We start from the raw sequence: 27659 nt of genomic DNA, 5'->3' as shown, positions 1-27659 counted from the left end.
TTTTTTGCAGAAGTATATATCTGTAGATAACATGAGTCATGTTATAAAGAAGGTATTTACAATGTGAAGTATTGAACTTTGAAAATAAAGTAAATTTGACATTTTGAACCTAATGCTGTCCTTTCCGGGAGTGACTCAGGCTCTTTAAACAGATAATCTCGAGTCATATTTAGCCTTTTCTGTCTGGTAAAATTTTTCCTCTGACACACTCCTCTTGCCTTGTATTACCCTACAAAATATATGGAAATAGAATAACAGATTTTTCTGTCAGAGTTCTAGCAAAAATTGTTTGACGAGTGTTGGACTGACACTCTGCATCATAGAGACAATCACACTTACTGTGATTGTCCTGAGGTATGATTTTGAAGTTTGATATGTGTCTTCAACAGAAAATGCTTAATGTTGGGTATACTGAGAAGTATTCTAATTGTATACAAAGTGATGTCAGTTCTCGAAGTACTTCTTTACATATGTGAGCTAAAGAAAACTAGCAAAATACAGTTTTCTTTAGCTGTGGGAATGTAACTGGCACATCGTGGTTGCTGTAAAAGTATTTCTTTAGATCATGTTTTATTTTAAATTGGATTCTCCCAGTTACAAGGTGCAGTTGAAATGAAAATGTAAACCTTGATTTTAGTGTAGCTACTGCAATAAAGTTGCATAATGAAATCTGTATTTATTTTGAAGCAAATACTGTTTACTTTAGGAGTATCATATTTAATCCCAACACGGTTGTTCATGTGACCAAGAAAAATTGGATTTTAATCAATTTCTATTAGAAAAGAATGGGCTCTGTTGTGTTCCACAATTGTGTGTCCAGTGCACAAGAGAACTTCTGAATCATCTCCTTCAACGAGTTTGTTAAGTTCTCAGTCTTTCAGTTCTCAGTCTGTTTATAATATTAATTTTACATTTTTTTATAGCTAATAACTTTATTTCTTTGTTTTAATGTGGTATCGTAACTGTGAAAGGCGGTTTGTGATTTCAGGGAGTTTTGGTTGTTGTGTTTTGTCTCTTTATAGTTCTAAGTTTAAAATGGGAGTGTTTTGAAATTCTTCACAGCCTGATTTAATTCCTTGACTGTTCATCCACAAACTGTTGGACAGAATGAAGTGTATTTCAAGAACTCTTTGTTCTTCATATCCTGTGCCCGGCCCACAGGTAATCTGCACCTTTTTTCTTCAGTGCAGAATAATTGTGGTGGGAAAGAAGAGAAAATGTTAGGGTCACAAAGTGCAGGCTAGACAGAGATGACAGGTCCTGCCAATTGAGTGCCAGCATTGAGAACCTGCGAACCGTAGTCTCTGCTTTTTCACATGGATTTATGTTGTGCGTTAGCAGGCATTCCAGGATGATGGGTTAGGAAGTTCAGCACTTAAGCCTTTATTACCTCAGCTTGAAAGGAAGCATAGTGTTCTTTTTATGTTTAGCAAGTACAGTAGAAGGGCATTTGGCACTGGCTGGGCATATGTAGGTGTACAGGTATGATGTATTACTTTGATTTTCTGACTTGCGCATGTATTAGAGATCTTGCTGTCCTTCTAGTCAAGCAAAAAATTGAGATTTACTTGGTGAGTTTAATGGCTGCAGTTAAATTATGTTGTCATCCTTGAATGCTGAAAGTAGAACAGAGATTAGTTGGAGTAATCAGCTGTAAGTAGAAATCAATTAATTTGTGATTAAAAATGTCATTCACTGTATAGCTTTGGAATAAGCAATTGTTGCTTAGAAAAATATTCCCTGATGATCTGTAAGCCTGTTTCCCAGAGAAGTGCATTGTGATGGTTTGTAGAGGTGAGGAGTATTTGTGGGGCCGATACTAACCTTAAAGGCATATTTCTGACCTCAGGAAGAGACATACACAGAGATGTCATAGGAAGCTGCATTACACACCACAACATACACTTGAGGATTTTTTTCTTCTAATTGAGGGTTTTTCAGATGCTCTACGTTTATAAAGGATTGCAGCTTTAATTTGTTATGCCAGATCTGTTCTCACATGTACATGACCAAATTTCTCTACCGTTCAGTAGGGAAAATGAAGCAGTGTATATAATTGCATAATGACAGATATGAGAGGAACAGAGAATCCAGAGTCATTTCCTGTGAGTTGGCCAGCTTCCAGGTTGTCTCAATGGACATGCTGATGTAAAGGCAAAATGAAAATAGCTTGTTCTGAATGTTTGAGGCTTTTGTTGTTGTTGTTTTGGGACTTTTTTGGTTTTTGTTTTTTTTTTGCCTGTCATTTTACTTTGCCCACTGAAGTATTGAAACAATTATTTGACAGTATGGTGTTGGTTTTCTCACGGTAAATTAGGAATATTAAGCAAATATGGAAATGTGTTTCAGCTATAGTCAGCAGATTAGGAACAGTAATACTTTGGCATCCTTTGAGGTTATGTTCATAATATTATTCACATTATTCCTTTTCATAATGTGCAAACTTGTCCAGGGTTATCCTACATACTGTTTATTCAAAGACAGCAAAATTACTAGATTTATTTTATTAGTTTTGTAACACGAAAATGTAAAGGCTCAGCATTCTAGCCATTGCGTCACTGCACTTGGCATGCAGTATTGGCAGAGATAAGAGGAACTCCTGTAACAGCCTTAATCTCTTTTTTATTATTATTATTAATTTTCCTACAGTAAATTGAGTAGTAAGGTATATTTTACACAGTTATGGCAGAAGTGCACAACTTGATGGGTGGTAGAGAAGGAGCAAAGTAATATAAATATTTGCAGAACATTTCTGCCATAACTTAATGCTTTGCATATGAATCTTTATAAAGATCCTGTTAGTTTAAAGTAACAGTTACAGCAGGCTGTGTAGGTTCAGGCATTTTGAAAGCTGTAAATGATGACTGGAGCATCTCTAAAAGTCTTTGGCTCATCATGTGAAAACAAAAAAGAGAAGAAAGTGAGCAGGAACTAGTTAGCAAATGCCTTGGGAAGGGAGGAGGGAGAAGACAAAAGCTTCCATATACAAGATTTAGGCTAAACTCATCTGGTTGTTAATTTTCAACTGTTGTTTTTCTTTGGCTTAGTGCATTTCAATGGAGATGTATTTTAACTTAGCAAGCAACTGCTGCTGTTTTAAGGAGCTCCTGCAAGCACATCTGCACATTCCCAAGCATCAGAGCAGAGCTGATGAAAGGGAATGTAGAAACAAGTCTTGGTTATTCTGTGCAACTTCTGTTGGTTTAACTTAGCTGCTGCAGGAGATGTGTTTCAAGCTAAGCTATCCATTATAGCATTGGAAGTTCTGAGGAAGACAAGCAGCTGTGTGAGAGAAGGGCAACATAGAAAGTAACTTCCTGAACTGTTGTGGGTACATTGTGAAGTTGTATGAGCTGACACTCTCATTTTCCCCTAGGCTAATCTGCATGCATGCTTTGAACATGCTGTAAGCAAGTATCTAATGTTTCTGTGTCACTTACCTTGTGTTCTCCCTCATCCATACTTTAAATATGTGTATGAACTATTTCCTTTCTGTTCCATGACAATTAATTTTTTGGGGGTCTCCCTGAAGGCTTTTAAATCCACCTGTATTTCACAGCTTGTTGTCTTTCATGCTGCCATTCCTGTACTGAAAAGCTCTGTTGTCTCTCTTTACAAATAAATGCAAATGTAATAAAGCACAGTTCTTCCATGAAGCCTTTTGATCAAGGTGCTCCAGTTTCCAGGGAGTGCTTACTTGAGGCAGCCCTGGGCTGTCATGCAGTCTGGCTGCTGTCCCAGGCATCAGGCTCTTGCCCATCCCTGCAGAGCCAGCAAGTCAGTGTTCTGATTTCTCAGAAAACCGACCAAGAAGAATTGATCCAGGTGTGAGCTCTGTGATTTCTGGCCTTGGTTGTAAAGGAGGGGGAAGCTTATCCGTGGGACAACAATTTGCTGTTCCTAGTTTGATGTTCCTAGCCTGCGCAACTTGGCTCTGCACACTGTCTCACATGTATCTCTATAAAGGGCAGCACTGCTCCTCTTCACAGAGCGTGATTTCAACACTGTGCAAACATTGTGGCATGAGCCTTCTTGGCTTTCTAGGATGGTGTTCTCTAATGCAAATTTCCCATCTTCTATTACCATTGTTGTAAGGGAATAACCTCCTTTCAGTGGGAGTCATGAAAGCACAGGGGTCTCAACTGGGCTGTCAGAGGCACGCCATGGGCAGATCTGTCTCTGCTGGCTAGAAGGGCAAATGTTCAGTGTAAAAACACCATCATTTGTAGTCCCTCATGAAGATTTCAGATTGGATGCATTGAAATTGCAAAGTCAATACCTTTAGGAGCAAAACAGCTTGCTGCATAATCTTTATAAATAAGACAGAGGATATTTTGCTCCTCACATGCCAATTCAGCCTATTTTTTAAAAGTGGTGCAATTTTAAAAGTGCAGCAATTTTAATGTTCTACTTTAGATCTGACTGCTAAACTGATTATATCATAATAAAATACATAATAAAATACATCTGCATGAACAATATGAATTAATGATGTTTCTACAGGGACTTTGGATATTAATTTCAGAAATAACTTTGCCAGAGAAACTGAAGGGCGAATACCAGTACTATATTTCCTATGAAAATCTTACAAAAATATTAAGTATATCTGTAAAAGTTTAAAATGGTAGACCTAGTTTAGTCCTAAACTGGTTCCCATCAAAGAAGGTTTTGGAGGTAGTAAACAAAGATTTTGTGAGTCTTTTTATTTTTATTATCTCACATGTAGAATGATAGATTTTTGCAAAAACGAACTTTTTGGAATTTTTTTTATCTGTTGGTCAGTGTAAAACTTCATTTTAGCATACCCCTGATTATGATGCATATTGAGTGAACTACTGTTTTAAAATGTTGGATGCAGGAGTAACATTTGCACCTAACCAGAGAATTGGACAGTGTCTCAGGTAGTTGTTTTTGCTCAAGAACAAAATGCTCTGAACAAAGAAAGCAGATGAAAGCAAACACAAGGTGTTGAAAAGGAAAGATGGGACAGATCAATTAACAACGGACAAGTAATTGGCTAATTTGAAGAGTTATTGCTAAATAACTTCCCTGCTAAAAGAATAGTTATTAAATGGTAGTTTTTTCCTTCCTGTGCTCAGGGGTTTAGAAATGCATTCATCACTCACCAACCCAAAGTCCAAGTCAGCTAGACAGAGTGGAAAAAATACCTGGCACTCAGATCTCACAGCCTGAAAGCTGTGTCCTGCCATTCAAGAGGAGCAAAACCAGTTGCGCATTGTTTTTGACCATCCTTTAGTTGTAACATAGTGTCAGTCAGATTTGTCTTCGGTCTTGTCCAAATTATAATGCTTATCTCTTGTGCTTTGTATTCTTTCCCTGCAAGGCTTGACTTTTCTTCTTCTTTGACTATTGACAGGAGGATACTATTCCTTTCCATTATATGCAATGTTTCACCTGAAATTTGTGATGTTTATGACCTTTTCTTCACTTTGCTTACTTTCTTGATAGTTTCTTTGCTTTTACACCACCATTTTTTGGTTTTGATTTCTTTTCCAGGTTTGTCTCTCCAAAATCCCTCTTTCTTTCACTATGATTTCTGTTTTTAATGGATCATTTTAGTTCTCATTTTCTACCTGCTGAGTAGATGGTTAGATGAAAGGAGAAAGGTGTCCAAGTGTTTGTGATGGTCCCGTGACCTTGTATCCAGGTCCTCAGGCCACCTCTGACTGTGGGATCTAAGATATAATGGTTTCATCCTTTCTTCTCCTATCTTTACCTTAGATAGTTGAGTTTGTAGAATTATTCCTTCTTTCAGATTTGCTTTTAAGATGATCTTCTTCCTTTCGTTTTGTGGTTGCTAAAAAAAGAAATTGTCTCTTTTTCCAAAATTTCTATTTTGAATCCTCCAGCAACTTTTTCCAGTTGTCATTCATTTCCATACTGAGAGAGGAGGCTATTGACTTGATAATTTTCACTGCCACATTGACAACTATGCATGGAGCCATAGATTAGTCAGTGAGCAGAGGAAGAGAAACTAAAATGGAAAACTCACAGACTCAGGAAGGTGTGTCTTCATTTGCTTATTCTCAGTTCACACTTGAATTCTTCACAAGCATTTCAATGGGAAACTCCTTTCAGTTTTAAATTTTAAAAAAGTAGTTTCTGTGAATTTGAGAGCTTGCTGAAGAAGCTTTTGAATTTCTGTAGCTAAGTTGCTTTTCAAAGCTTGCAACATATGTTCACACTTGTAATTTCAGCTGTATCTGTGCATCTAGTGCATTTGGTCTGCCTTTGAAGGAAATTCATGGTATGGTGGTTAAATATGACCAAATGTGCTGCTGTCTTTCCTGTGATGGTTGCTTTTACCTCTTTATCTGGCATGAGCTATTTATGCATAAAGTACCCAAGAGTGTGCATTAGAATAAGTTGTAGATGTGCAAAAGACCACACATGGCTCTTCTAAATCATTTGAAAAGTTTCTGGTGTATTTTTCCTAAACCCATGTTTTTAAAAATCTAGAAATCACAGCCATCATGTGAGGCTAAATAGATTTCTTCAGCTTTTTTCTTATCTGAGGTTGTTGACCTCAGGAGAGGAGGAGAAGGTTACAAGGTCAAAGTCTTTTCCTCCTTGGAGCTTGCTGCTTGCTGGGAGAGGGTTGGCTGGAAAATAGATGTTTTAAAAAAAGGGTTGAGGGTCATGATTTTAATTCTGTTAGGGAACAGCTGGTTTGAGTTTCTTTCCACTTCTGTCTTCCCTCCCTTCCTCACAAATCCATAGAGAGAGAAAAATTTGTTCAGAGGAAAGCAGTAACACAAAAATAAAGGATTGCAATATTTTCATATTTAAAATAGATTATGTTTGTTATAGGATTTCACATTAAGTGAGAGAAGAGGAAATTATTAAAGTAACTCAAATCCATTATTGTTTCAAGCATTGAATTGAGATTGATCTACAGTGCCAGAAGTCTGTTTGTTTTCCTGCCAAATGTTGAAACCGTTAATAGCTATGTTTTTATTGCATAAACAATATACATTATGATTTTTAATTTAGTGATGGACAAAGCTAATTATAAATGTACCGTGTTAGTTTGCATACAAGTCACTGAAGAAAGATAGTTTGATCTCTCTATTTCTGTTTGGATTTTCTTCATCTTTGCATACTGCTTTCATGCACTAAGACCAAAGAGAGAGAAGGAAACTCACAACTCTCAAATGAATGGCAAACTAGGAACAGATTTTTCGTCTGCGCTCCTCTGAAACACTGGCCTCAGGCTGTGTTGGTGTGTGGCTCAACAGCAATCAGAGGTCATAATTTCATTGGCGGTTAGCATCAGGTTTAATTTTTCTAATATGTTACATTTACCAAAATGTCTGGTTTCAGTTACACTTATGCACTGACTGAATCAGCTTTGAGCAGCATGATGTTTTAAGGTACCTGAAAGGCTACAAGAACGTTTATAGAACACATATGCTAATTGTTTTTAACCACTTTCCTTTCTAAACACAAAAACGTGTTTTTGGAAAGCCGTTTAACAGTAGTAGCTAATGATGGTATGCGTTCATACTAAGAAATGAGTGCAAGGAATAGGTAAAATAGTTGTTTTAACAAGACTGCCATCTACTGATTTCCACAATTAAAAATATCCCTGATGAATAGACCGTTCACATTTTTTTAATAGATTTTTTTTTTAAGATTTGCAAGATCAAGAAAATCCTAAAGTCTTTCTGTCGCCTTAGGAATGCGACCAGGTTCACATTGATGACGTGTCTTCGGATGACAATGGTCAAGACTTAAGGTACGAGAGAACTGAAAAAGATAAAATGTTGCTTTGCATGCTTCTCCCTGGGAAAGCGATAACTGCTGTAGTGCTATGTAGCACATTGTTGTCTTAGCTATTTTAGCCTTTCCAACCTAGCAGTGAGTAGCTGGTGGCTGAATGTAGCCTGTTGTTTTTTGTTAATTTGGGGGTTTTCTTATCTCCAAATAGCACCTATAACTTTGGAACGGATGGCTTTCCCGCAGCTGCCACCAGCGCTAATTTGTGCCTCGCGACAGGGGTGCGTGGAGGAGTGGATTGGATGAGAAAATTGGCATTCCGCTACAGACGAGTAAAAGAAATATATAATACCTACAAAAACAATGTTGGAGGCAAGTGACTATAAAGCATATAACAGATATAAATGAGAACCAGTAAAAAGGAAGGAGTTTTATGTTGTTGTTTTTTGCACTGTATGGGAAGTTGTATCTGGACTAATGAAAGCAAAGGAAAACAACCGAATGTCACTTAATTTCGGTGCAGACATGCCCTTATCTACTCTGCAGGTCTTCTTGGTCCAGCAAAAAGAGAGGCTTGGCTACAACTAAGAGCAGAAATTGAAGCTTTGACGGATTCTTGGTTAACACTTGCACTGAAAGCACTCACCCTTATTCATTCAAGGTGAGTATGGACGGGGTAGTTACAGAACGTAAGGATGTTTGCTCTTGATTTAGAAGAGGTTTCCTGGTCTCGTGGACATAATGCTGCTATGGGAGACCTTCTTTTCATTCCCTGTTCTGATCTGACCATGATGTTCTGTACCTTGCTCTCCTGTAATGCAGAGAGTAGTAACTTTCTTTGAGAAGTGTCAATAATAATAGTGAAGGGTTCTGATGGGAGGGATAAGATTTTTCTTGTTTTGCTTTGGTTTGTTAAAAAGGATATTTCTGTTTTCTGTTTTCTGTTCCACAGGACAAATTGTGTGAATATCCTTGTAACAACTACACAGCTAATTCCAGCTCTGGCAAAAGTCTTGTTGTATGGATTAGGGGTTGTATTTCCCATAGAGAATATTTACAGTGCAACTAAAATAGGTGAGCTATTTTTATAATGTTGTGCTATATTTGAAACAATAAAAGTAAGTCTAAATAAAAAGCAATTGTAGTCCACATTCTTGAATATATATTTAGAAGCATACAGGTTAATGTTGTATCTCAGGACATTTCATGCTAAGACATCATAAAAGCGCTTTGCAAAGAACCTCATATAGCTCCATAAACACAGATGCAGCCTCTGTTAGGAGGAAATATAATCATTTTGTGACACATTTTCTCAAAACTGTGAGCGTATGTAGCAATGTAGGTTTTTGTGGTAGGCTGTCAGTAGAGACCCATGCAGTCACCTCGGGTTAACACAAGTAATTCTGTAAAGGCAGACCTGGCTGCATTCATTTTCATGTGTTCTGGAGCAAATTTTGGTAAACAGCTTACCAGAAACAAGAATGTTTTGCTGCAGAATGTAATTATTTAAGTTTATTCATACTGACTGCAATAAGCTTCAGCCAGGCAAATGTTTATTTCTGTTTTCTGGTTCAATATAAAAGATGTTATTCTGAATATGTAGAAATACATGGTACCAGATGGCAATGGTGCTTGTAATTTTTAACATGATTATGACGTATCTGTTCTGTCTCAGATTCCCTCAAAATTGTTGGCAACATGAAAACATTTTTCATGTGTTCTTAAGTATCTGTAATACAGGAAGCTCAAATGGCCAAGAAATAATGGTGGGTTATTTTTGTTCGGTTTTGTTGTTGTTTTGGTTTGGTTTTTTTTTAAATACCTTGGTTGAGCATTTTATATAGAAATTTGAAAGCATTACTGTAAAAGATTTAAAACCATTTCTGGGATGGAAATATCGCTCTACCTGACTATTGAAACTTTGTGAGTTAGAGCTTTTAATACTTCAAATACACATTTTAACTGAAGCATTGTAGTAAATATTCACTTATAACTTTAAGTATACAGAGCAATGAGTACTTTTGGAATACTGTTCTTCAGTCACTGACTGTCACAGGAAATCAGGAGATTTTTGTAATGTGGCACGATCCATGATTTTCCAGCACTGTTTTAACCTAGTTAGTGTTGCAGGTTCTTTATGCCTGGCGCTAATGTTAAAGGGTGTCATTGAGTAGTGTGGTTTCTCTGCTGACCAGAAATCTTTTTAATATTTCCAATCTATTTGCTCTTATGCTGGTATTGTCCTGTAGCTGAAATAATTACTTCGAAAAACACAACTTTTCCTGTTTTTGGTCTAGACATGCAGTAGGTACACAGGTAAGCGTGCATTTTGGCTAGGCTGATGTGATCTTTCAGATTGATAGCATTTAAGGAAACTCGACTTGTAGGCATTTACTTACATTCTGGCTTCCCAGTATCGATGCCTGAAACACTGTACAGAACTGGGATCATTTCCATAGGTCTGTGCACTGAAGTAATGAGCTACGTTAATGGATCCCAGTGCAGGATCAAGGACCTTGACCACGTATTGGATTACAGGCATTTAAACCTAAATCTTTTTTGTGACCTCCTAAGTCAGGATACTACTGTTTCAGGAGCTGTGATTAATCTTGTCACAGGTTGCAGAGAAAAAGCTAGAATTTCTACTCAGAGTTCTCCTGGTGGGGGAATCCCCTCCAAAACATGTCTCAGATTAGTGTAGGAGACGAGAAAGGTGATACTGCAGACCTGTGGTACGCTACATCTACCATGTCGTGTGCATTAAATGACCTTTCAGAGCAGATTTGAAGGCTGCCTGTCAGCTGTTCTGGCAGGAAGAAAGCTGCAATAAGCCTGGGTGCACCATCCTGCAGGAGAGGCTCTTTGTTCTCTTGAAATAATTATGTATTGAAGTGTTGGGGAGGTCCAGGCTAATATAATAAGTAATTTGGTGATATCTCCTCACTACTTACCCTTTTTAGTTTTTTTTGTTTGTTTTGTTTTGTTTTTTCTTCAGGAAAGGAAAGTTGTTTTGAGCGAATAATTCAAAGATTTGGAAGAAAAGTAGTGTATGTGGTTATAGGAGATGGTGTCGAAGAAGAGCAAGGCGCTAAAAAGGTAATGGCCCTTTTTCAAGATTTCAAGACTCTGAAAGTAAAATTGTCCTTTCTTACATATGCAACAGTGTGTACTGGCATTTGATTTTAGTATTTTTGCTTTATGAAATATAATGTTTTGATCATATCTGGTAGAAAGCTGCATAAAACTAGATAATGATGTGCCCTGCTGTTCTCCAAAAGACACATTATGCTAGCTATGTATATTTGGCTTATTTCAGAAAGGAGCCAGAAAATGGGTCCTGGATTTTGTGCCAAGAACTAATAGTTCTGTTTTCATTGGCATCCCAAAATACCACATCGGATGTTATGAATATAAGCAAAAAATGGTGATTCTTACTGATCAAAGGCAGTGTGAAATTTGACCGGATGAAATACATATATGTCACACCTTGAATATGCATGTAGGTCTGGAGTAGTTTAACAGTTTTCTTGTGGGACCATAACTTGGACTCTGTATTCAGGTAAATACTCATGTCTTATCCTGCATTTATAACCTCAGTAAATTGAGCAGAGGATGCAATTTGCATGTCTATTTATTATTTTTTTCCCTGCCTCCGGGAGAGAGGGGGAAAAATAATTTTTTTTTCCAGTGTGGAGTAAGATCCATAGAAAGCAAAACTTCCCGCTGGCAAATAATAGCCTTGCTCATCTACCAGAAGAGAGGCAGATACAGAGTCTTTACTCGAAGGAAAAAGGCATAATTTTGGCTATTTGAGCAATCAGAGAAAGAGCAGGAAAATGAGCATTTCACTTACTTCTTCCCTTTAAAGGTAAATAGCTTTGACACAAGTTCACTTTTAGTACAGAAATATCTCTGTGGTGCTTCTATATCTGTTTCCACTGTTACTAGATTGGCTAAAACTAATTAGCTCAGATGACATTTTACCAGATGCACTACCAACTGGTTTTGCTTCTGAAAGCAGGGGTTTGTGCCCCTGAAGCACTTCAGGCAGGTTCCCGGCTCATCCCAGCACTTTGCAGAGCATCAGTTTCATATTCCCTTTGGCAGGCGGACGGGAACAGTTTGCTTCTTTTTCCTTCAGAAATGCCTTTCATCTTTGCAGAGAAATGTTTTCCCACTGTAAATGATTACATTTTAAAAGCTGCATTTAAGATCAGGAGGGGAAAAAAAAAAAAATCTTCTTTGTTCCTTTTCTGTTGCTTGGTGAAATAGTGTCATATGTGATAATGGCAGGGCTGGTCCTTTTGGTAACATTATCTAATTCACTGCGTTTTTTCAACAGGAAACACGATTCAGAAAAGCATAGGAGAAAGCCCTTCCAGCTGCTAAGAGGTGTAGCAGCACAGAAAGTTCCTTTGTGCCATTGCTTCTGTATATTCTTTCTTATTTGAAGAAATGTAGATTTAAAGCATGCTAGATTAGGCTCTGGATTAAACTGTTCTTTAAAACAATTCCAGAGAAGTCAGTTAAGTACACCAGCAACCTCGCCTTTCTGCAAAAACTATTAATTTGATTAAAGGAAATGTCTCTGTGACTCTTGTCCTGCTCCTTGCTCCTCCTAAAAAGAGCTCCCCCATTGCAAGCTGTGAAAGCGGGACTTGATCCTTGGTTTTGTCCTTGCATAGTGTCAGAGCGAAAATCACAGAGTACTTGGAGCTAATCTCAGTTCAGATGGTGCATTGTTGTTTGACTGCTCCTCAGGTTGTTTTTTTAGCATTATAGGGAGGAATAGGCACAGGAGTGTGCCATAGAGTATATTGTACTTCACTTCAAAGACATATGCCCTGTCTAATGCATGAGTAGTACTGCTGTATTAGAAAACTGTACAAGCATATACCTTTTGTAGAGTGTTTACAAGCAAAATTGAGACTATTCCCACAGAAAATGTGAAGCCCATCAGCCAAAACTGTCTTAAGTGTCTCATTGCCTTGCTTATCCTCTCACATAATAGCTTCCTTCCTATCAGCATATTCAGTTTTGGGCCCCTCATTACTGGAAAGACATTGAGGCTCTGGAGTGTGCCCAGGGAAGGGCAACAAAGTTGGTGAAGGGTCTGCAATGCGAGTCTTAAGGGGAGTGGCTTAGGTGTGGAGAAGAAGAGGCTCAGGGAGACCTTGTCACTCTTTACAACTGCCTGAAAGAAGGCTGCAGTGCACTGGGGGTTGGACTCTTCTTCCAGATACCTAGTGACAGAACAAGAGGTAATGACCTCAGCTTGTACCAGGGGAGATTCAGGTTGGATATTAGCAAAACTTTCTTCTCAGACAGAGTAGTGAGGCATTGGAACAGGCTGCCCAAGGAAGTGATGGAGCCATCGTCTCTGAAGGTGTTCAAGAAGAGTATAGATGTGGCACTGAGGGGCATGGTTTACTGGCATGGTGGTGATAGGCTAACGGTTGGACTAGGTGATCTTAGTGATCTTTTCAACCTTTACAATTTTGTGATTCTGTGGTATTGTCAAGGCAGGGACAGTGTTTATGTCATTCCTTTGTACTGTACTTTGCTGCAGAAGGTTGACTTGTGGAGAAGCCCTTAGTGTATGTACTTTTTTTTACATAGAACATGGACAGTACACCCTTCTTTAAAATTTAAATAGCCCTTCACTGCTTAAGTACAGTTCGTAAAAAGTATATTTAAATGACTGTATAAATTCAAATCTAATTCATTTTTTTCTACTCCTTCAGTGAAAAGAGCTGAACTTCAAGCCTAGGAGATCATAAAGTTGAGATTCGTTATTAAAATAACTTACTAATAATTTAGCCAGTTGCTTCATCACGAGACAAGGTTTTTTACTGTTGAAAAGCCTGAGTCAATACAACAGAAGAAAAAAGATGTGTTTTAAGTCTTTTTTTATTATCATTATAGTAAAAATTCGATGATACATTCTTTTCCATACAGGTTAAAAGGTCACTGCTCTTTTCAAAAATGTGTTGAGGAGAGATTGGTATTTTGTAAAATGCCTCTCCTGATCGATGGAAATAAATACAGCACACTCAGGAAACAGCACACTCTTATGTTTCATGTAACACGGGACAAGCCATGGTATCAACACCTTGCCTTAGCTGTCACTTCCTGCAGAATATAAGACAATTAAAATCCTTAGGCCGTTTGCATTACAGGCTGAGGAGAAATCGTACCCTTCTGGATGGTTTCAGGAGGCAGGGCAGCCACAGCAGCAGAGTTCATGTCGAGGTTGCTACCTTTAGAGAAGAGGGAGAGGAGGGGAGAGGGAAAAGAGAGGAGAGGCAAGGAGTGCTCAGGGCTGGGTGCTGTGGGGGCACGTGCCTGCAGCAAGCCCGGGCATGGGGCTGCCTCCTTCCCTGTGTGTCTGCATGCCTCTGTGGTGACATATGCAGAATCAGTTCCTGGGTTTCTTTGCCAGAAACTCCATTGTCTTGAGTTTTTTGTTGGGAAATATTCATAAGGCAGGAAAAAAAAAACAAACTCCTGAGGTTTCCTACTTGGGAGAATCTTGCAAAGTATTTCTGATTTGCAAGATGAGACAAAAGGAGGAGCGTCTCTTCGTGGAGGAGATGGATTTTACATCAGGTGATTCAGGAGAGCCTGGGCAAATCAGTTTCTCCCTTTGTCGGGAGAAATGGTCATTCAGCTTTGGAGGGAAATTGTGAGGAAAAATCATAAATCTTCACAGAGCAATAAATAGAATATAAATGGCTATCCAGTCTGCAACTGCTTTAAAGCTCGCAGTCACACTGTGCTGCTTAGGTTTGGGTAGGAAGTAAAGGCGACCACTTAGCAAAATCTGGCAGAAACACAACAAAAATACTGTGAAAGATGACAGAAACTTATGAGTTTTCAGTTCAAATATGTCGCAAATCTCAGGAGTGAGATTTCTCTAGAAATATGAATTCATTTAAGGGAAGGATAGCCTGCAGTTTCCAGTGTTACTTAGTCAAAAAATGATTTTGTTTTCTGCATTTATTGAAGTGCTCTGTTTATTTTGGTGAATACTTGGAGTTTTGTTCTTTTAGCGAAAATAATACTGCCTCTAGTTCAAAATTTAGATACCTTAGTATTTTAGGTTATTGAATAATTTTATAATTACTAGATATACTAAGTGAATAATTTAACTTTTCTTGCTTAAGCCAAACAAGCGCAAAGTGAACCTTCTGCCACCGTACTTAATTTAAAAATAGAATTGAAATGTTCATAGCTTTATTTATTGCCAAGTGTCACATTATTAAACACCTACAACACAATTCATGCTTTTTAATAGACAAAAGTTTGGTATTTACTTGGAACACAGTGAAATAGTGCACAAAAGCCTTGCTTTACTGCCAGCCTAGCCATTCATTCCCCCTATAAGCAATAAGAAAAGCTCTCTGACAGTTTCTTTAGTTCATAATGCATCCAGCTAGGCTGCTGTTTGTTAGTGGTTAGTGTTGGTCATCTGTTCTCGAGCATCAGTCTATGATATATTAGCATTTTTTGGTGTGCTCAGAGTAGAAGACACATATTAGGATGTGTGTGCTAAGTGTTGGCAGTGAGGGCTTTCTAAAGGCAATTTTTAGTAAATGTATATCCATTGAAACTCTTGTCTGATCATTTTGTAAGAAAAAAAATGAGTCTCTGTCTCACTGTTGACATTGCTTGTGGATAAGCAGGGCAACGCCAAAACAGGAATTATGTATAAGGTTTTGCTTGACCATTTTGTACAGTCATTTATTACATCAGATAAAGTGAAAACTATTGTATATGCCCAGTAAACAAACATGCATATATATGGACACATACGTGTGTGAGGCTGCATATACACACACAAATGCATGCATGTAGCTATATATAGATCTGTATCAGGTTTGTTTCCCCTCCTCTTAGCTATGAAGTCTGTGCCGTAGGGTCAGACTGATAGAGATCTGAATCAGCCACATGGGCCCCATGCACGGAGCGCCTATGCAGATTCCAGTCCCCATGCAGCCGCTGCGTTCCTGGCGTGTTTCATTTCTTGGGAGTGTACGGCTGGTCCTTTGACCTATACGCAGGAGAAATTAAAATAATTATAATCCTGAGAGTTACACAACCTCTTTGTTTTCATGGGACTCTCCAGGCTCTCATTCCACGTCTCGCTGCTATAACCGAATAGATTAAGTGGAGGTATATTCCTTTAACAGATATAAATAAAGCAGAGGACTCTTAAGTGAATTTCAGAGTTGCAAAGATACAGCCAATATAATGATCATTTAAAGTTTTTGTTTTAAACTCTGACCATAAACAGCTGAGAGTAATCCAAAACTTGATATTGCATATGGGCATCATAGCAAGAATCACTGTGATTTGATTTAGCAGAAGCAAACCTTCTGTGAAAACAATCAGGGTCTTTAACTAACCCTGACGCCTGGTGTGTGTACGCTCTGTGGTGCTGAGGTTGTTACTAGGGAAGCAGTATAATGCTGGAGGAGCTGCATGAGGTGGGGAGCTGGAAGCCAAGAATTTATTACTACAATTCTCCCTATTCATTAGTTTGCTGTATGTCCTTGGAGGGCTTCCATGTCATTGACTCTTGGCTTCTGCAGAGACACTACTCAAGGGCAGGTGTCCACCAAACCCTGCACCACACTTAGGTATGCTGTTTACTCCTCTCTGAGCCGGTGGTTGAGGCAGAGCTGATTCCAAGCTGACAGAAAGAGCAGATAGCTGCTGCTTTGCACCTGGGCAAGGAGAGGGAAGCTGCAACCACGCAAAAATGGAGACAGCAAAACTGAGTGCTCTCAGTTGGCAAGCACAGCTTGGATCAGCCGCAAGCAGAAACCGTGCCTGTTTGTCCTTGATGTAATGTCCCTGTCAGATGTTAAATTCTGATCTTGCAGCCTAAAGAACAGATAGGAACACAGAAGCTTTAGGAGAGCCCAGAAAACAAAATGAAAACAGGAGATTTTATTTCTATTTGAAATTGTTCATACATTTACTGAGCACGATGCAAGAAATGAATTTTTTAGGAAAGATTTGAGCTGGAAAGTAGTAATACCTGACCTGAAGGAAGGAGACTGTCCCCTTTACTCTGCTTTGGCTAAAATCTGTTTTAGGACAAAAAATTGATCTCTTTTGGACAGAACTAAACAAGAGGTGCTTACCAAATGCTCTCCAACTGCTAGTAGGTATATTTTCCATAACAGTGGACTAAAGCTGTTCTGAAATGAAAACACTGAAATATGGACACCTCCATCACTCTGCAGTCCCTCTTATTGTGCAGCTCTTTTTGCTAACGTCTGTCCTTTATTTGGTGTGCATTTTCCAGATTCCTTGCTGTGCTACTGTGTGTGTCCTGCACCACTTTTTAGCCAAGTCTAGCTGATTAATACTATTCCAGCCTCATCTCCTCTGCCTCTTACAAGTGCAGCAGTTGATTCGTCCTTAATGGCTGCTTTTTGACATCAGAGAGACTTGCCACTACTTAGCCACTTCCATTTCTTCTAAAATCTGTGCTTTATTCCCCACGTCAAACTCAGTTCATCATCACAGTGTTATCTGGATTGCAGCGTTGTCCTCCTAAAAATAATTATTATTTATATACAGACCGGTTTACCTGAGCTCTCGGGATGAATTTATCGCCAGCTCTGTGCTAAGGTGTTGGATTGATGGAATAGGTATTACACAGATATGCAGGGTTTACAGTAAATGTGTACCTGGAAACAGAGGGTTTCACATTGTGCTTTTATATTGTTTTCAGAATTGTTCTCTAACTCCTTGAGAATGAAGGCCTGAATGAAAAAGGGGGCTCAGCATAGCAATGATGATCAGAAGAGATGTAGTTTTGCTGCCGATTTAAATAGAATTAGGAATTTGCGCAGGAAGTACTGAAGTAGAATAAAGAAAACAGTTCCTGAGAAGCTGTTAATAAAATGCTTGGGGATTCCAGAAGCTATTGTGATAGTAAATTGCCTCCTAAAGATGTCAGACACAAGCTGACCCAATGAGATGATGAACACGGTCATGTTTAGCCTTCAAAATATTGTTGCGTTGAAACTATTTTCCCATGAAATTGACAGAAAATTTCCTGAAGAAAGCTGATGGTTATCTATTTGTATTTGTGTGAAAAGTCTTGCTGACAGTTTAATTGTTGTTTTACATTATAGAGATAGCAAGTATTCTTAATCAGATTTTTACCCTTCATGGATGAGGTAATGTGTACTTTTTCCTGGTAGTTGTGGTTTTTAGGTTCCTTCAGGTTCTTTGCATGTATGCTTGTGCTCCAGACTGAGATCTTATTACAGTTAATAGGAAAAAATATGATTTTATTTTAAAATTGTCCCATATGGAAAATACGTTTTAAGATCAGTGCTAACAATGAGCAATGTTATACAAACCACCAGGATAAAATTCCTTTCAAAGTGATGTGAGCAACATATGAGCTATTCTGAATCATCTTTCCTTTGTTTGTAACTCACCTGCCAGGGAAAGTTTTCCAAATAACAAATATGTTTTGATGGTAAATATTACTTCCTTTTTTTTTTAATATATTTTTAACTAAGTTCTATTCTTTTCCTCAAACTACCCACCTGCTTCATGTATGGAACAGTTTTCTTAATTTTTTTTTCCTAGAAAAAAAGCAGTTTCTTTCTCAAAATGTTGCAGTCTGTTTTTCTTAAGATCCTTAAGATCTCCTGTCTTTCCCATTGGCAAATCAGTTTGCTATTATTGATATTATTGACAATTTGTGCTCGAGTGTCAGAGAAATCAGAAATAAGTGTGAAGAGCTCGAGGTTTTAACAGCTCTGAGTTGCTCTCTCCTCACACTGTTACCTTGTTCTTGCAGAAGACAATGGGTGAGTCTGAATACCAAATTGCTTGGGGTTATTTTTACATGTTGTCTGTGCTGTTCACAGCATGCTATGCCATTTTGGAGGATCTCAAGCCACTCTGACCTTATGGCCCTTCACCATGCCTTGGAACTGGAGTACTTGTAGCAGCTCAGCAGCACTTTGAAACCCCAGAGCCTCCTTCTGCCCATGGACGGTATGCCTGTGTCTTGTGTCAGCATTGGACTACAGAACTTTGTGATTTCAACATGTTGACGTACAGCTGCAATTGGTCTTAACCCTTGCCCTTTCAGTAAACGGAGGAGCATGTCTTTTTCTTCAGAACAGCTGTTGACTCTGGTACTGCGAGTCCAACAAAAATAAGCCATGCAACTGTTTTAGCAGCTCATCTTTACTATATTTGCTACCAAAAAGAAATGGAGAAGGAAGAAAAAGGAAATAAAGGTTCATACCTGTGAAAAAAGGACCTGCAAGTGCTTTGTAGTTTTTAAACTCTTCAATGTGACACACGCCGTTTCTTCAACACAGCAAACTTGATTGCACAATGAAGACTGAGATTTTTCAAAATACCAGTGGAGTAATTTTCTTCTAAAGAAGGTTTACTTTTTGGTTTCTCATACCCAGGGTACTCTGTACATCTTTACTTATTTATGAACAGACTGTATTTTGACATCATATAACTGAGGATATGTGTAATAGGAATAAAGGCTATTATAAGCCTTTGCCTTACGATACAGCAACTACTTTTGATTTTAGCACATTACAGAGTAGTTTAAAATATGTCTAATTTAAACTAATAGGTACATCACTGAGACAATCATGTACAGGAAGAATTTTTGTGTAAATTTGTAATAATGAATGATTCTTTTACATATTGTTAAGGTAAATGCTATTGAAAGATAGTAATGCCTTGTTGGTGAAGAATGAGGCTACGTGTGCACAAAATGTTGTGCAGTGCCTTGTCAACACGTTGGATATAAATATGTAGATAATGGATTTTTTTAGATAAATTTGTCAAGACCAAAAGCATGGATGTCAAGTGTCAATAGGAATTGGGTTTTGTTCTTTTCAGCTATTTCTCTACCTTTTTTCTCTCTCATCTATTCTGATTATGAAAAGATTTTCTTTCCCCCCATTAAGGAAGTATAGATAAAACACAACCGAAGAGGAGTACTTTGCTGTCTTCTGTTTGCTCTCTTAACACTTTTTTAGAGTACTGACAAATGAATTAGCAGATTCCATGAAGAAATAGAGAACACAAATATATTTTAAGACATGACTTAAACTGGAATCTGAGTACCAACTAGTTTATGTCTCATCCAAAAATAAAGGAAATTATTGTGATCATTATTTTTAGAAATTAGAAATGGTAATATTTTGGAGAAATTGAACAAGATACTCATATACATTTAAGGTTTTTAATCCTCTTCCACCAGGAGTCAGATTTTCCTAAGATATAACATCCATTGCCGGCAATGGAAATACAGAAATAGTTATTGCCAAGGAGTTAAAATTTGCTTTTGTCTATATCCATTTACAGGACAAACCTAGACCGTGTCTGTCTGTGACTTGTGACTTTTCTAATCTTGAAGGCCATGAGGTACTTGATCAGATAAACTGTTAGTCTTACTATTTGACATGAATTGTACCAATTCCCTTTGCTTGATTCAAATCTCTTCATAAAAAGAACATTGGATTTGTTGTTTCATTCTCCAGCTTTGCTTTCTTTTTTTTCTTTTTTTTTTCCTTTTTTTTTTTTTGCTAAAAACACCAGCCTTGAAACAACTACCTGTAAAAGCTACAAAGCACCAATGTAGCTGCAAAGAAACACCATTCCTTATTGGAGGAATCATGTTGCTGCTAGAATTAAATGTTTGTGGATTGTTTTATTACCAACAAAGAGGTTTTTATCCAACCAAGACTTTCACATGTGCTTTACTTTACCCAGTATGAGTACTGGAATTCACACAGTACTCACATATATACATGAAGCACATTGTGGATAGTTTTTAAAACCAAGACTGTAACTAGATCTTTCTTCGAGTAAGCATCTTCAAAGTAGACATTAATGGAGGTTGGTTGTCTTTTTTTTTCCCATCTCTTTTCTATATTTAGTCACTTGCAGACTGAAAAAAACAGTTTATCTGGGCCTTATTGTACAAAAAGTGTGTTGTGTCCACAATTGTGTACAGTATTTTTCTTCATTAATTTTGTTTTAAATTAATAAAATTGATTTGTGAACATATTAAATAACTCTCTTGTATGCAGATCTATTATATTTCTCGTCTCTAGGTCTGGAATGAGGAGACATCTCTCATCTTTTCACTGTCCTAAGACACAAGTTTTTCACCTGTTTATGCCCACCTGAGATGCTAAATAGTGTAAAAATATGTGCTTCTAGTTTACAAAAGGCTAAGTTTGATGGGCAGCAGGAGGAGGAGCTAAAGAAGGTCAGAAACATGTAGTAGGACTCAGACTTGGTGCATGCTGTCCTGGAAACATGTGCCTAAGTGACTGGCAAAAGAAAGTGCCTGAATGTTAGGTGCTACGGTGCCTGTTTAGGTCATCTAGATCTCACATATCGTGAATGAATTAGTGTGATCATTCAGACATTGCACTCAGGGCTGTAGCAAGTCTCTACTCTCTGAGAATCTACAGGCCTGTACATCTTTTGGAATTCAAGATTTGAGACTTGAAAGGAAGCTGATGGACAATGGTGCCCACTTTCTTGCCTAATGAGATCTGGGTTTTGTTGCCACATTGAAATATAACTTCAAAGGGAAAGATGGACAGTGTCACAAGCTGGAAAATACAAGGCTTAGTTAAGACAGGGTTTGTGTCTTTCCAGAGAGAAAGGGGATTAAGTCTGCAGAACTTTCTTTTGAACTGATTGTCTAATTACAATAGCAGTGACCAAAAGGTGTTCTTTGCACCAATTCCCAGCATGTTGCAGAATTAACTGATGTCTGCCATGTTATCTGGGGCACTAGGAAAAATGTGGGCCCACTGCTGAATGTGCCTTGCCATGAAGTATACTGAAAAGGTGGAGTTACTCAATGCCACTGCTTCGGTCTTTACTACTAATGCTAACCCTCGGGAATCCCAGTCTGTGGAGTTAAGAGCGAGAGTGTGGAAAAAGGAAGACTTCCTCTTTGTTGATGAGGATGTGAGATGTCAGAGATTGTTCAGGCTAATTCAGATCCACACAGATCCATAGGCCCTAACAGGATGCACCCACGAGTGCTGAGAGAAATGGCAGAAGTGATTGGTAAACTGCTGTTATCTTTGAAAGGTCGTGGAGAATGGGAGAGGTGCCTGAAGACTGGAGGAAAGCCTATGTCACTCCTGCCTTCAGAAAGGACAAGAACAAGTGCCTGGGAAGCTATAAGCCAGTCAGCCTCACCTCCATCCTCAGGAAGGTGATGGCACATCTTATTCTGGATTTCATGTCTGAGCATGTGGAAGAGAAAAAAGTTATCAGGAGTAGTCAGTGTAGATTCGCCAAGGGGAAATCATGTTTGACCAATCTTGTAGTTTTCTGTGATGTCATGACTGGCTGGGTAGCTGAAGGGCGAGCAGGTGTTTTCTACTTTGTCTTCAGCAAGGCTTTTGACACTGTCTCTCATAACATCCTTGTAGGTAAGCTTAAAAAGTGTGGGATAGATGAATGGACAGTGAGGTGGATTAATAACTGGAAGACTGGCAAAACTCAGAGAGTTGTAATCAGCAGCACAGAGTCTAGTTGGAGGCTGTAGCTATCGGTGTTCCCCAGGGGTGGTACTGGGTTCAGCATCTTAATATTCAAAATCTTCATCAGTGACCTGGATGAAGGGATAGAATGCCCTCAGCAAATTTGCTGATGAAACAAAGCTGGGAGGAGTGGCTGATGCACCAGAAGGGTGTGCTGCCATTCAGCAAGAGCTGGACAGCCTGGAGAGCTTGGCAGAAAGAAATTCTATGAGGTTCAGCAAGAACAAGTCTTACATCTGGAGAAGAATGACCACACACATCAGTAAAGGTTAAAGCCTGACATGCTGGAAAGGAGCTCTGCAGAGAAGGAGCGGAGTGTTGTAGTGGTCAACAGGTCAGCCATAAGCCAGCAGTGTGCCCTTGTGACCAAGAAGGCCAATGGTACCCTAGAGTGCATTAAAAAGAATGTGGCCAGCAGGTTAAGGGAGGTGATTCTCCCCCTCTGCTCTGACCTGGGAGGCCACATCTGGAGTGCTGGGTCCAGTTCTGATTTTCTCAGTTCAAGAAAGACAGAGAACTTCTAGAGAGAGTCCAGGGGATGGTCACAGAAATATTAGGGTCCCAAAGCATCTCTTGTATGAGAGACCTGGAACTGGTCAGCCTGGAGAAGAGAAGACTGAGAGGGAGTCTTACCAATGCTTATAAATATCTAAAGCGTGGGAATCGGGTGGATATGGCAAGGCTTCTTACGACAATATTCAGTGGCAGGACAAGTGTCAGTGGGCAGAAACTTGAACATAAGAAGTTCTGTATGAACATGAGGAAAAACTGCTTTACTTTGCAGATGACAGAGCATTAGAACAAGCTGCCCAGAGAGGCTGTGAAGCCTCCTTCTCTGGAAATATTTAAAACCCACCTGGATGCTTTTCTGCTCAAACCAACTGTAGGCAGCCTGCTTTAGTAGGGTGGATGGACTGAATGATCTCCAAAGGTCCTTTCCAACACTTATGATTCTGTGATTCTGTGACACTTGATCCTACCGGTGTCTGAGGAAATGGAATTACCTGGTCGGGCCCTTAGAATATTTAGAAGAAATTACTACTTTCAAGCTCTCTAATGGCCATGGGAGCAAGCTGGGAACTATGACTGAGCATCTGTAAAGAGATCTGACAACTAACTACAAGGAACTTGAACTGATAGATCTGATAATTTTGGAAGGAAGAGTTGCATTGCAGCATTTGTCTATGTCCCACCTTAAATTACATAAATTATTTCCGTGTCTAGCCTTTAGCAACTTCCTCCATCCTGTAGAAGGGGAAAATAGCCTGAAAATAAAGATTATGGGCTACAAGCAAGTCTGTAGTATTACCAGTCTCCATGTTCCTTTCCTTTCTTGTATCTTTTTCCTTTCCTACAATAAATGTTTACTTGGGTTTTGCTGCAGTGTGGCTTGTTCTTTGGCAGTGCAAGATCTACAGTCCCATCACACGTGAGGGACTCCATTCCATTATGTTAACCAGGTATCAGAAATTGCTACTTAGGAAGTTGTTTGTCCTTAGGAGGCTCAAGAAGTTTTCTCTGCTACATAAAAGTTGAGAACACAAATAGTGTTTGTAATTTGATGAGTTTGCAACTTGGTTAATCCTCTTAGATTTGACATCTTCTGTGATTACCATTACCATTTTGGAAACTGAAACCCCCTTGCCGGAGAGTCAGGCATTAGGATGCTGTCTTTAAAGCAGTGTCCAGCCCACAATTCTCTGGATGCACTGCTCAGGTGTGCTCCTGCACTGCCCCTGAAAATGTGCTTTCTGTTTTGGTGTTTAGGCTGGTGGATGGTCACAGTGTTTTAAAGACATCCCCTTTCGTCACTGCTTCTCATTTCAGATTAATCTTAAGCCAAGAATGTGCAATTGCAAGTGTAGCTTAGCTCCCAACATTTGCTTCCAAAACTCTTTGAGGCCTGTCGTTAAACACTACCTGACATTACCAGTGAAGGCTGTGTAGCCTAAATGTTTTATCTTAATATCTTAAACTGATCAGCTAGAAATTGCTTCTATATATTTGGCACCACCATGGAAGTTGGATGGTCACAGTTAAATTCTGTCTACAAGTTTTCAATTATTCTGGGAATCAGTGTACTGAAATAGGCAGCTAACACCCCTCTGAAGTTGATGGCTTTGCTTTCTGAGCCTCCCAACACTCAGAAAATTAATGATTTTTAAGGAATTCCATATGAAGACAATTTAAATCTTAACAAAACAAGCTAACTAACAAAAAAGGTGAGATTCCTGTAGAGTAGAAGGATATTGCATTATGCAGTTAAGTGTAAGATCAGAGTCTGCTTTTTGGAATGTCATTACTGCTTGAAGTTTCCATTTCTTAGATCACTGATAAAATGTTCCGCTGCAATTGCTTTAGTTCTAAGCATAAAACACTGCGAAATCATTAAAACTATGTAAGTGAGTGCCAAAAAAAAAAAAAATGAAATTAAGTATAGTAATTATGATGTATGTCTTGTGTCCGGAAAGCATGCTTAGGACCCAAAAATGCAAGCCAAAAAATTACTGTTAGAAATTCTCCTTTGCATTTTCCTTCAAATTCCTGCTTCTCTGTGTCATGTGGGTCTTGAATTCTGCCCTGCAGTGTGAGCAGAGAATGGTTGTAAAGAGACATGTTGCTCTGTGTCACATAGGGGACAGGTATACTCCTGCACCACTCTTCCCACGTTCTTTGTAGATGGGTAGGCTGAACAGCTGCCACTTCTACTCTTCTCCTGACTTCTCTCTCGCAATGTCCCTTGTAACCTCTGTTCAGCTCTTGTGCAATCTCACCAGGAAGTCCCCAGCAGGATGTGGAAATCTGTGCGTTTGTATCCTGAAGCCCCTCCACAGCCTATCTACTGTGTGAACCTTTCCTTAATATTCATAACTTACTGTGTGAACCTTTTGTAACGTATACTAATTGCATGAACCTCTCCTTAACAAATACAGATGTTTCCAAGCTGGGTTATGTCCATGAAATTAGAATGGTGAGTTACTGAGTCTGCTGTCCCACCAACTTCATAGCAAATGGTTTGCGAAAGAAGAAGCCCTTCACTCTTGTTCTCCAGCAGAGCTATGAGATAAATAAAACTCTTACATTTGCCCAACCAAATCGTCCATCTTTATAACTGTGCATCGTTTCATTTCATAGTTGTGCAAAAAAGCTTTCATATTCTCATACACAGGAAAAAATATACTTTTCAGCTTGTACTAATATTCTACATTGCCATTTCTGGTTTCTAGGTATTAATTCTTGTTAACAGTGTTAGAATAACAGCAGAAGAAAAATAAAAATCTGGATTTATCCAAAGGGAAAGTATGTGACTGCCAGCTCCAACAGAAGCCACCTGATGTTGCCAGCTAACACCTTGTGGAATTCTGCCCAGTGCATGAGTGTGTTGTATGCAATCTGTCCTTTCCTTTGTTTCACCGCTGCTGGCAGTTACTTGATGGCAAGATGTTATTCATGGCTTGGTTTGTATTTTTCACCCACTCTTTGAAATCCTCTGCATGGGCCACTGACAGCTGCTCCCTGAGGGGTTGGACTGGCCTTTGACACTGTGGTTTTTCCAGTCTTATGTATAGATGCAGCATTATTTTTCCAAAGTAGGAATCGAAGCATTTGCAAAGGGATCAACTTGACTACTTCATTTTCTTCATTGCCAACCTATGCCAGATCTAATGTGGAAATGAATGAAAGCTAGAAATGGTGCTGGACTGGGTGACTGAGACTGCAGAGACAGGAGATGCGATACAGGGGAGATGTGCAGCAACTGGAAAGAGAATGAATTTGTCTTTAAAATGTTATATAATGAATCTGGGGAAAAATAACCCAAACAAGGTATAGGAAAGAATGAAGAGCTGCCCAACATAGAGTGCTTCCAGTTTAAGAACTGACCCAGAATGACCCAGGCACATAGAATCATAGAATTATAGAATCACCAAGGTTGGAAAATACCTTCAAGATTATCCAGTCCAACCATCACTTGGGCTCTGGCCCCAGAAAGCCTCGTGCTCAGCAAAGCTAAGTATTGTACGTGGCAGCTCCCCAACTTTCAGGTGGGCATGTGTGTTCTCCATGGAGAGATGTGAAGGCCATGTAAACTAAATACAAAGTGAAAGAAAGAAGGGAGGGAACAATACAGTTTTCGTGGGGCAAGAATGCTCTGCTTCTGTACAGCTGCTTAATGCAAAATTCAGAGGATCCTAGAAGCTGGTATTAAATTCCAGGCTCCTGCCTCTGCAGCATGCACTCCTGCTGTTGAATTACAGCTGTGCTCATTGCTCTCAGCAAAATTCATTGGATGAACTAAAACAGATGCAACAATATTTTTTGTCCTCTCCAGAATAAATAAATGTAGTTCTATGTACAGAGATGAGCAAATGAATAGAAACAAAATCATATAATTTCCTTTTACCTCAGTAAATGCTATAGTCCCAGAAGGGATTATTAACCTTGCTCTAATTTGTGTTCCAGCTCTTAAATCTATCTATGTATTCATTATCTATATGTTTCTCATTAATCATTCAGTAGAGCACCTATGTCATAGATATTGAAGATCTACATCCATGCCATTTGGTGCTTGTCATTAATTTGGGGTCGTGAGGGGTTAGTGCAGTAGTACAGCTGCTACATCATGGGTAAGTTCCATAGGACTGCTTCTGCAGTATTCTTATGAAATGAGAGTTTGCAATTCTAATTGCCCAGATTCAACCCCAGCCCCAGTCAGGAGATGGATGCAAATAACAGGTGACAGAGACAATATTAGCATCTTCTTAGGAGGAAAGGTGCTTGCTGCCATTGGCTGTCCTTGCTTAACATAGGAAATGGGCTAACATATGTGCTTGTTAAATGACAACTGAGAAGTTTTGACAATCAAAGTTCTTGAAATATTTTTGATAATTTTCTTTCTTGCAGATGTGCAGGGCTGGAATTCATTTATGATGGCTAAAATTTACTTCCATTAAATCCAAAGACAAAATTTCCACCAAAACTTGAATATAAATTGCTTACTACAAAACATTAGGACATCCGCTAGTGTCCATAAAAGTTATGGGCATCTGTGTAGATTTTTAACTACCAGATCATGAAAGTTGACTGGCATTTTTCCTTAATAATTGGCCTTTTTTAACCACTAGAAATAGAAGCTAGACAAGCCTGACCATTGCTATGGCATTCCTGAGCCAGAGATTTTTCTGAAGATTTTTTTTTGGTTCCTGAACCTTGTTTTTTCTTGAGAACGTGGTTTGATGTTATTTCCTCCTTCCTGTTGAGCAGTCCAAGTCCTGAGCTGGGCCACTGGGTGATGAGAGAAAATACTGATTTCATGCTGCTATTTTTTTTTTT

The 27659-nt window shown here is 38.8% G+C and overlaps 1 protein-coding gene across 2 annotated transcripts; it reads left to right on the top strand.

The window, feature by feature from the left end:
* The first annotated feature begins 7649 nt into the window (after positions 1 to 7649).
* LOC104909293 (eyes absent homolog 1) lies at positions 7650 to 20831 on the top strand. Of its 2 annotated transcripts, none has more exons than XM_031552880.1 (6): positions 7650 to 7759; positions 7952 to 8112; positions 8287 to 8401; positions 8693 to 8814; positions 10736 to 10836; positions 12083 to 18638. In XM_031552880.1, the coding sequence occupies exons 2-6, from the start codon at positions 8043 to 8045 to the stop codon at positions 12104 to 12106; spliced, it is 432 nt and encodes a 143-aa protein (XP_031408740.1). In that variant the 5' UTR covers positions 7650 to 7759; positions 7952 to 8042; the 3' UTR covers positions 12107 to 18638. The 2 variants fall into 2 exon arrangements, with proteins under 2 accessions (XP_031408740.1, XP_019469640.1); XM_019614095.2 differs by lacking the exon at positions 12083 to 18638 and adding an exon at positions 18645 to 20831 and having other exon boundaries at positions 7651 to 7759.
* Positions 20832 to 27659: the final 6828 nt, after the last annotated feature.

The sequence above is a fragment of the Meleagris gallopavo genome, chromosome 3 (assembly GCF_000146605.3).
Source record: "Meleagris gallopavo isolate NT-WF06-2002-E0010 breed Aviagen turkey brand Nicholas breeding stock chromosome 3, Turkey_5.1, whole genome shotgun sequence".
NCBI lineage: Eukaryota > Metazoa > Chordata > Aves > Galliformes > Phasianidae > Meleagris > Meleagris gallopavo.
This window is presented reverse-complemented; position numbering and strand designations above follow the sequence as displayed.

What these genes read in the sequence shown, in the direction of transcription:
- LOC104909293 (XM_019614095.2), top strand. Translation starts at nt 8,043, where the DNA reads ATGAGAAAATTGGCATTCCGCTACAGACGAGTAAAAGAAATATATAAT. An exon ending in CTACAAAAACAATGTTGGAG is followed by an intron (nt 8,113 to 8,286) that starts GCAAGTGACTAT and finishes TCTACTCTGCAG; the next exon opens with GTCTTCTTGGTCCAGCAAAA. An exon ending in AAGAGCAAGGCGCTAAAAAG is followed by an intron (nt 10,837 to 18,644) that starts GTAATGGCCCTT and finishes TGCTGTTCACAG; the next exon opens with CATGCTATGCCATTTTGGAG.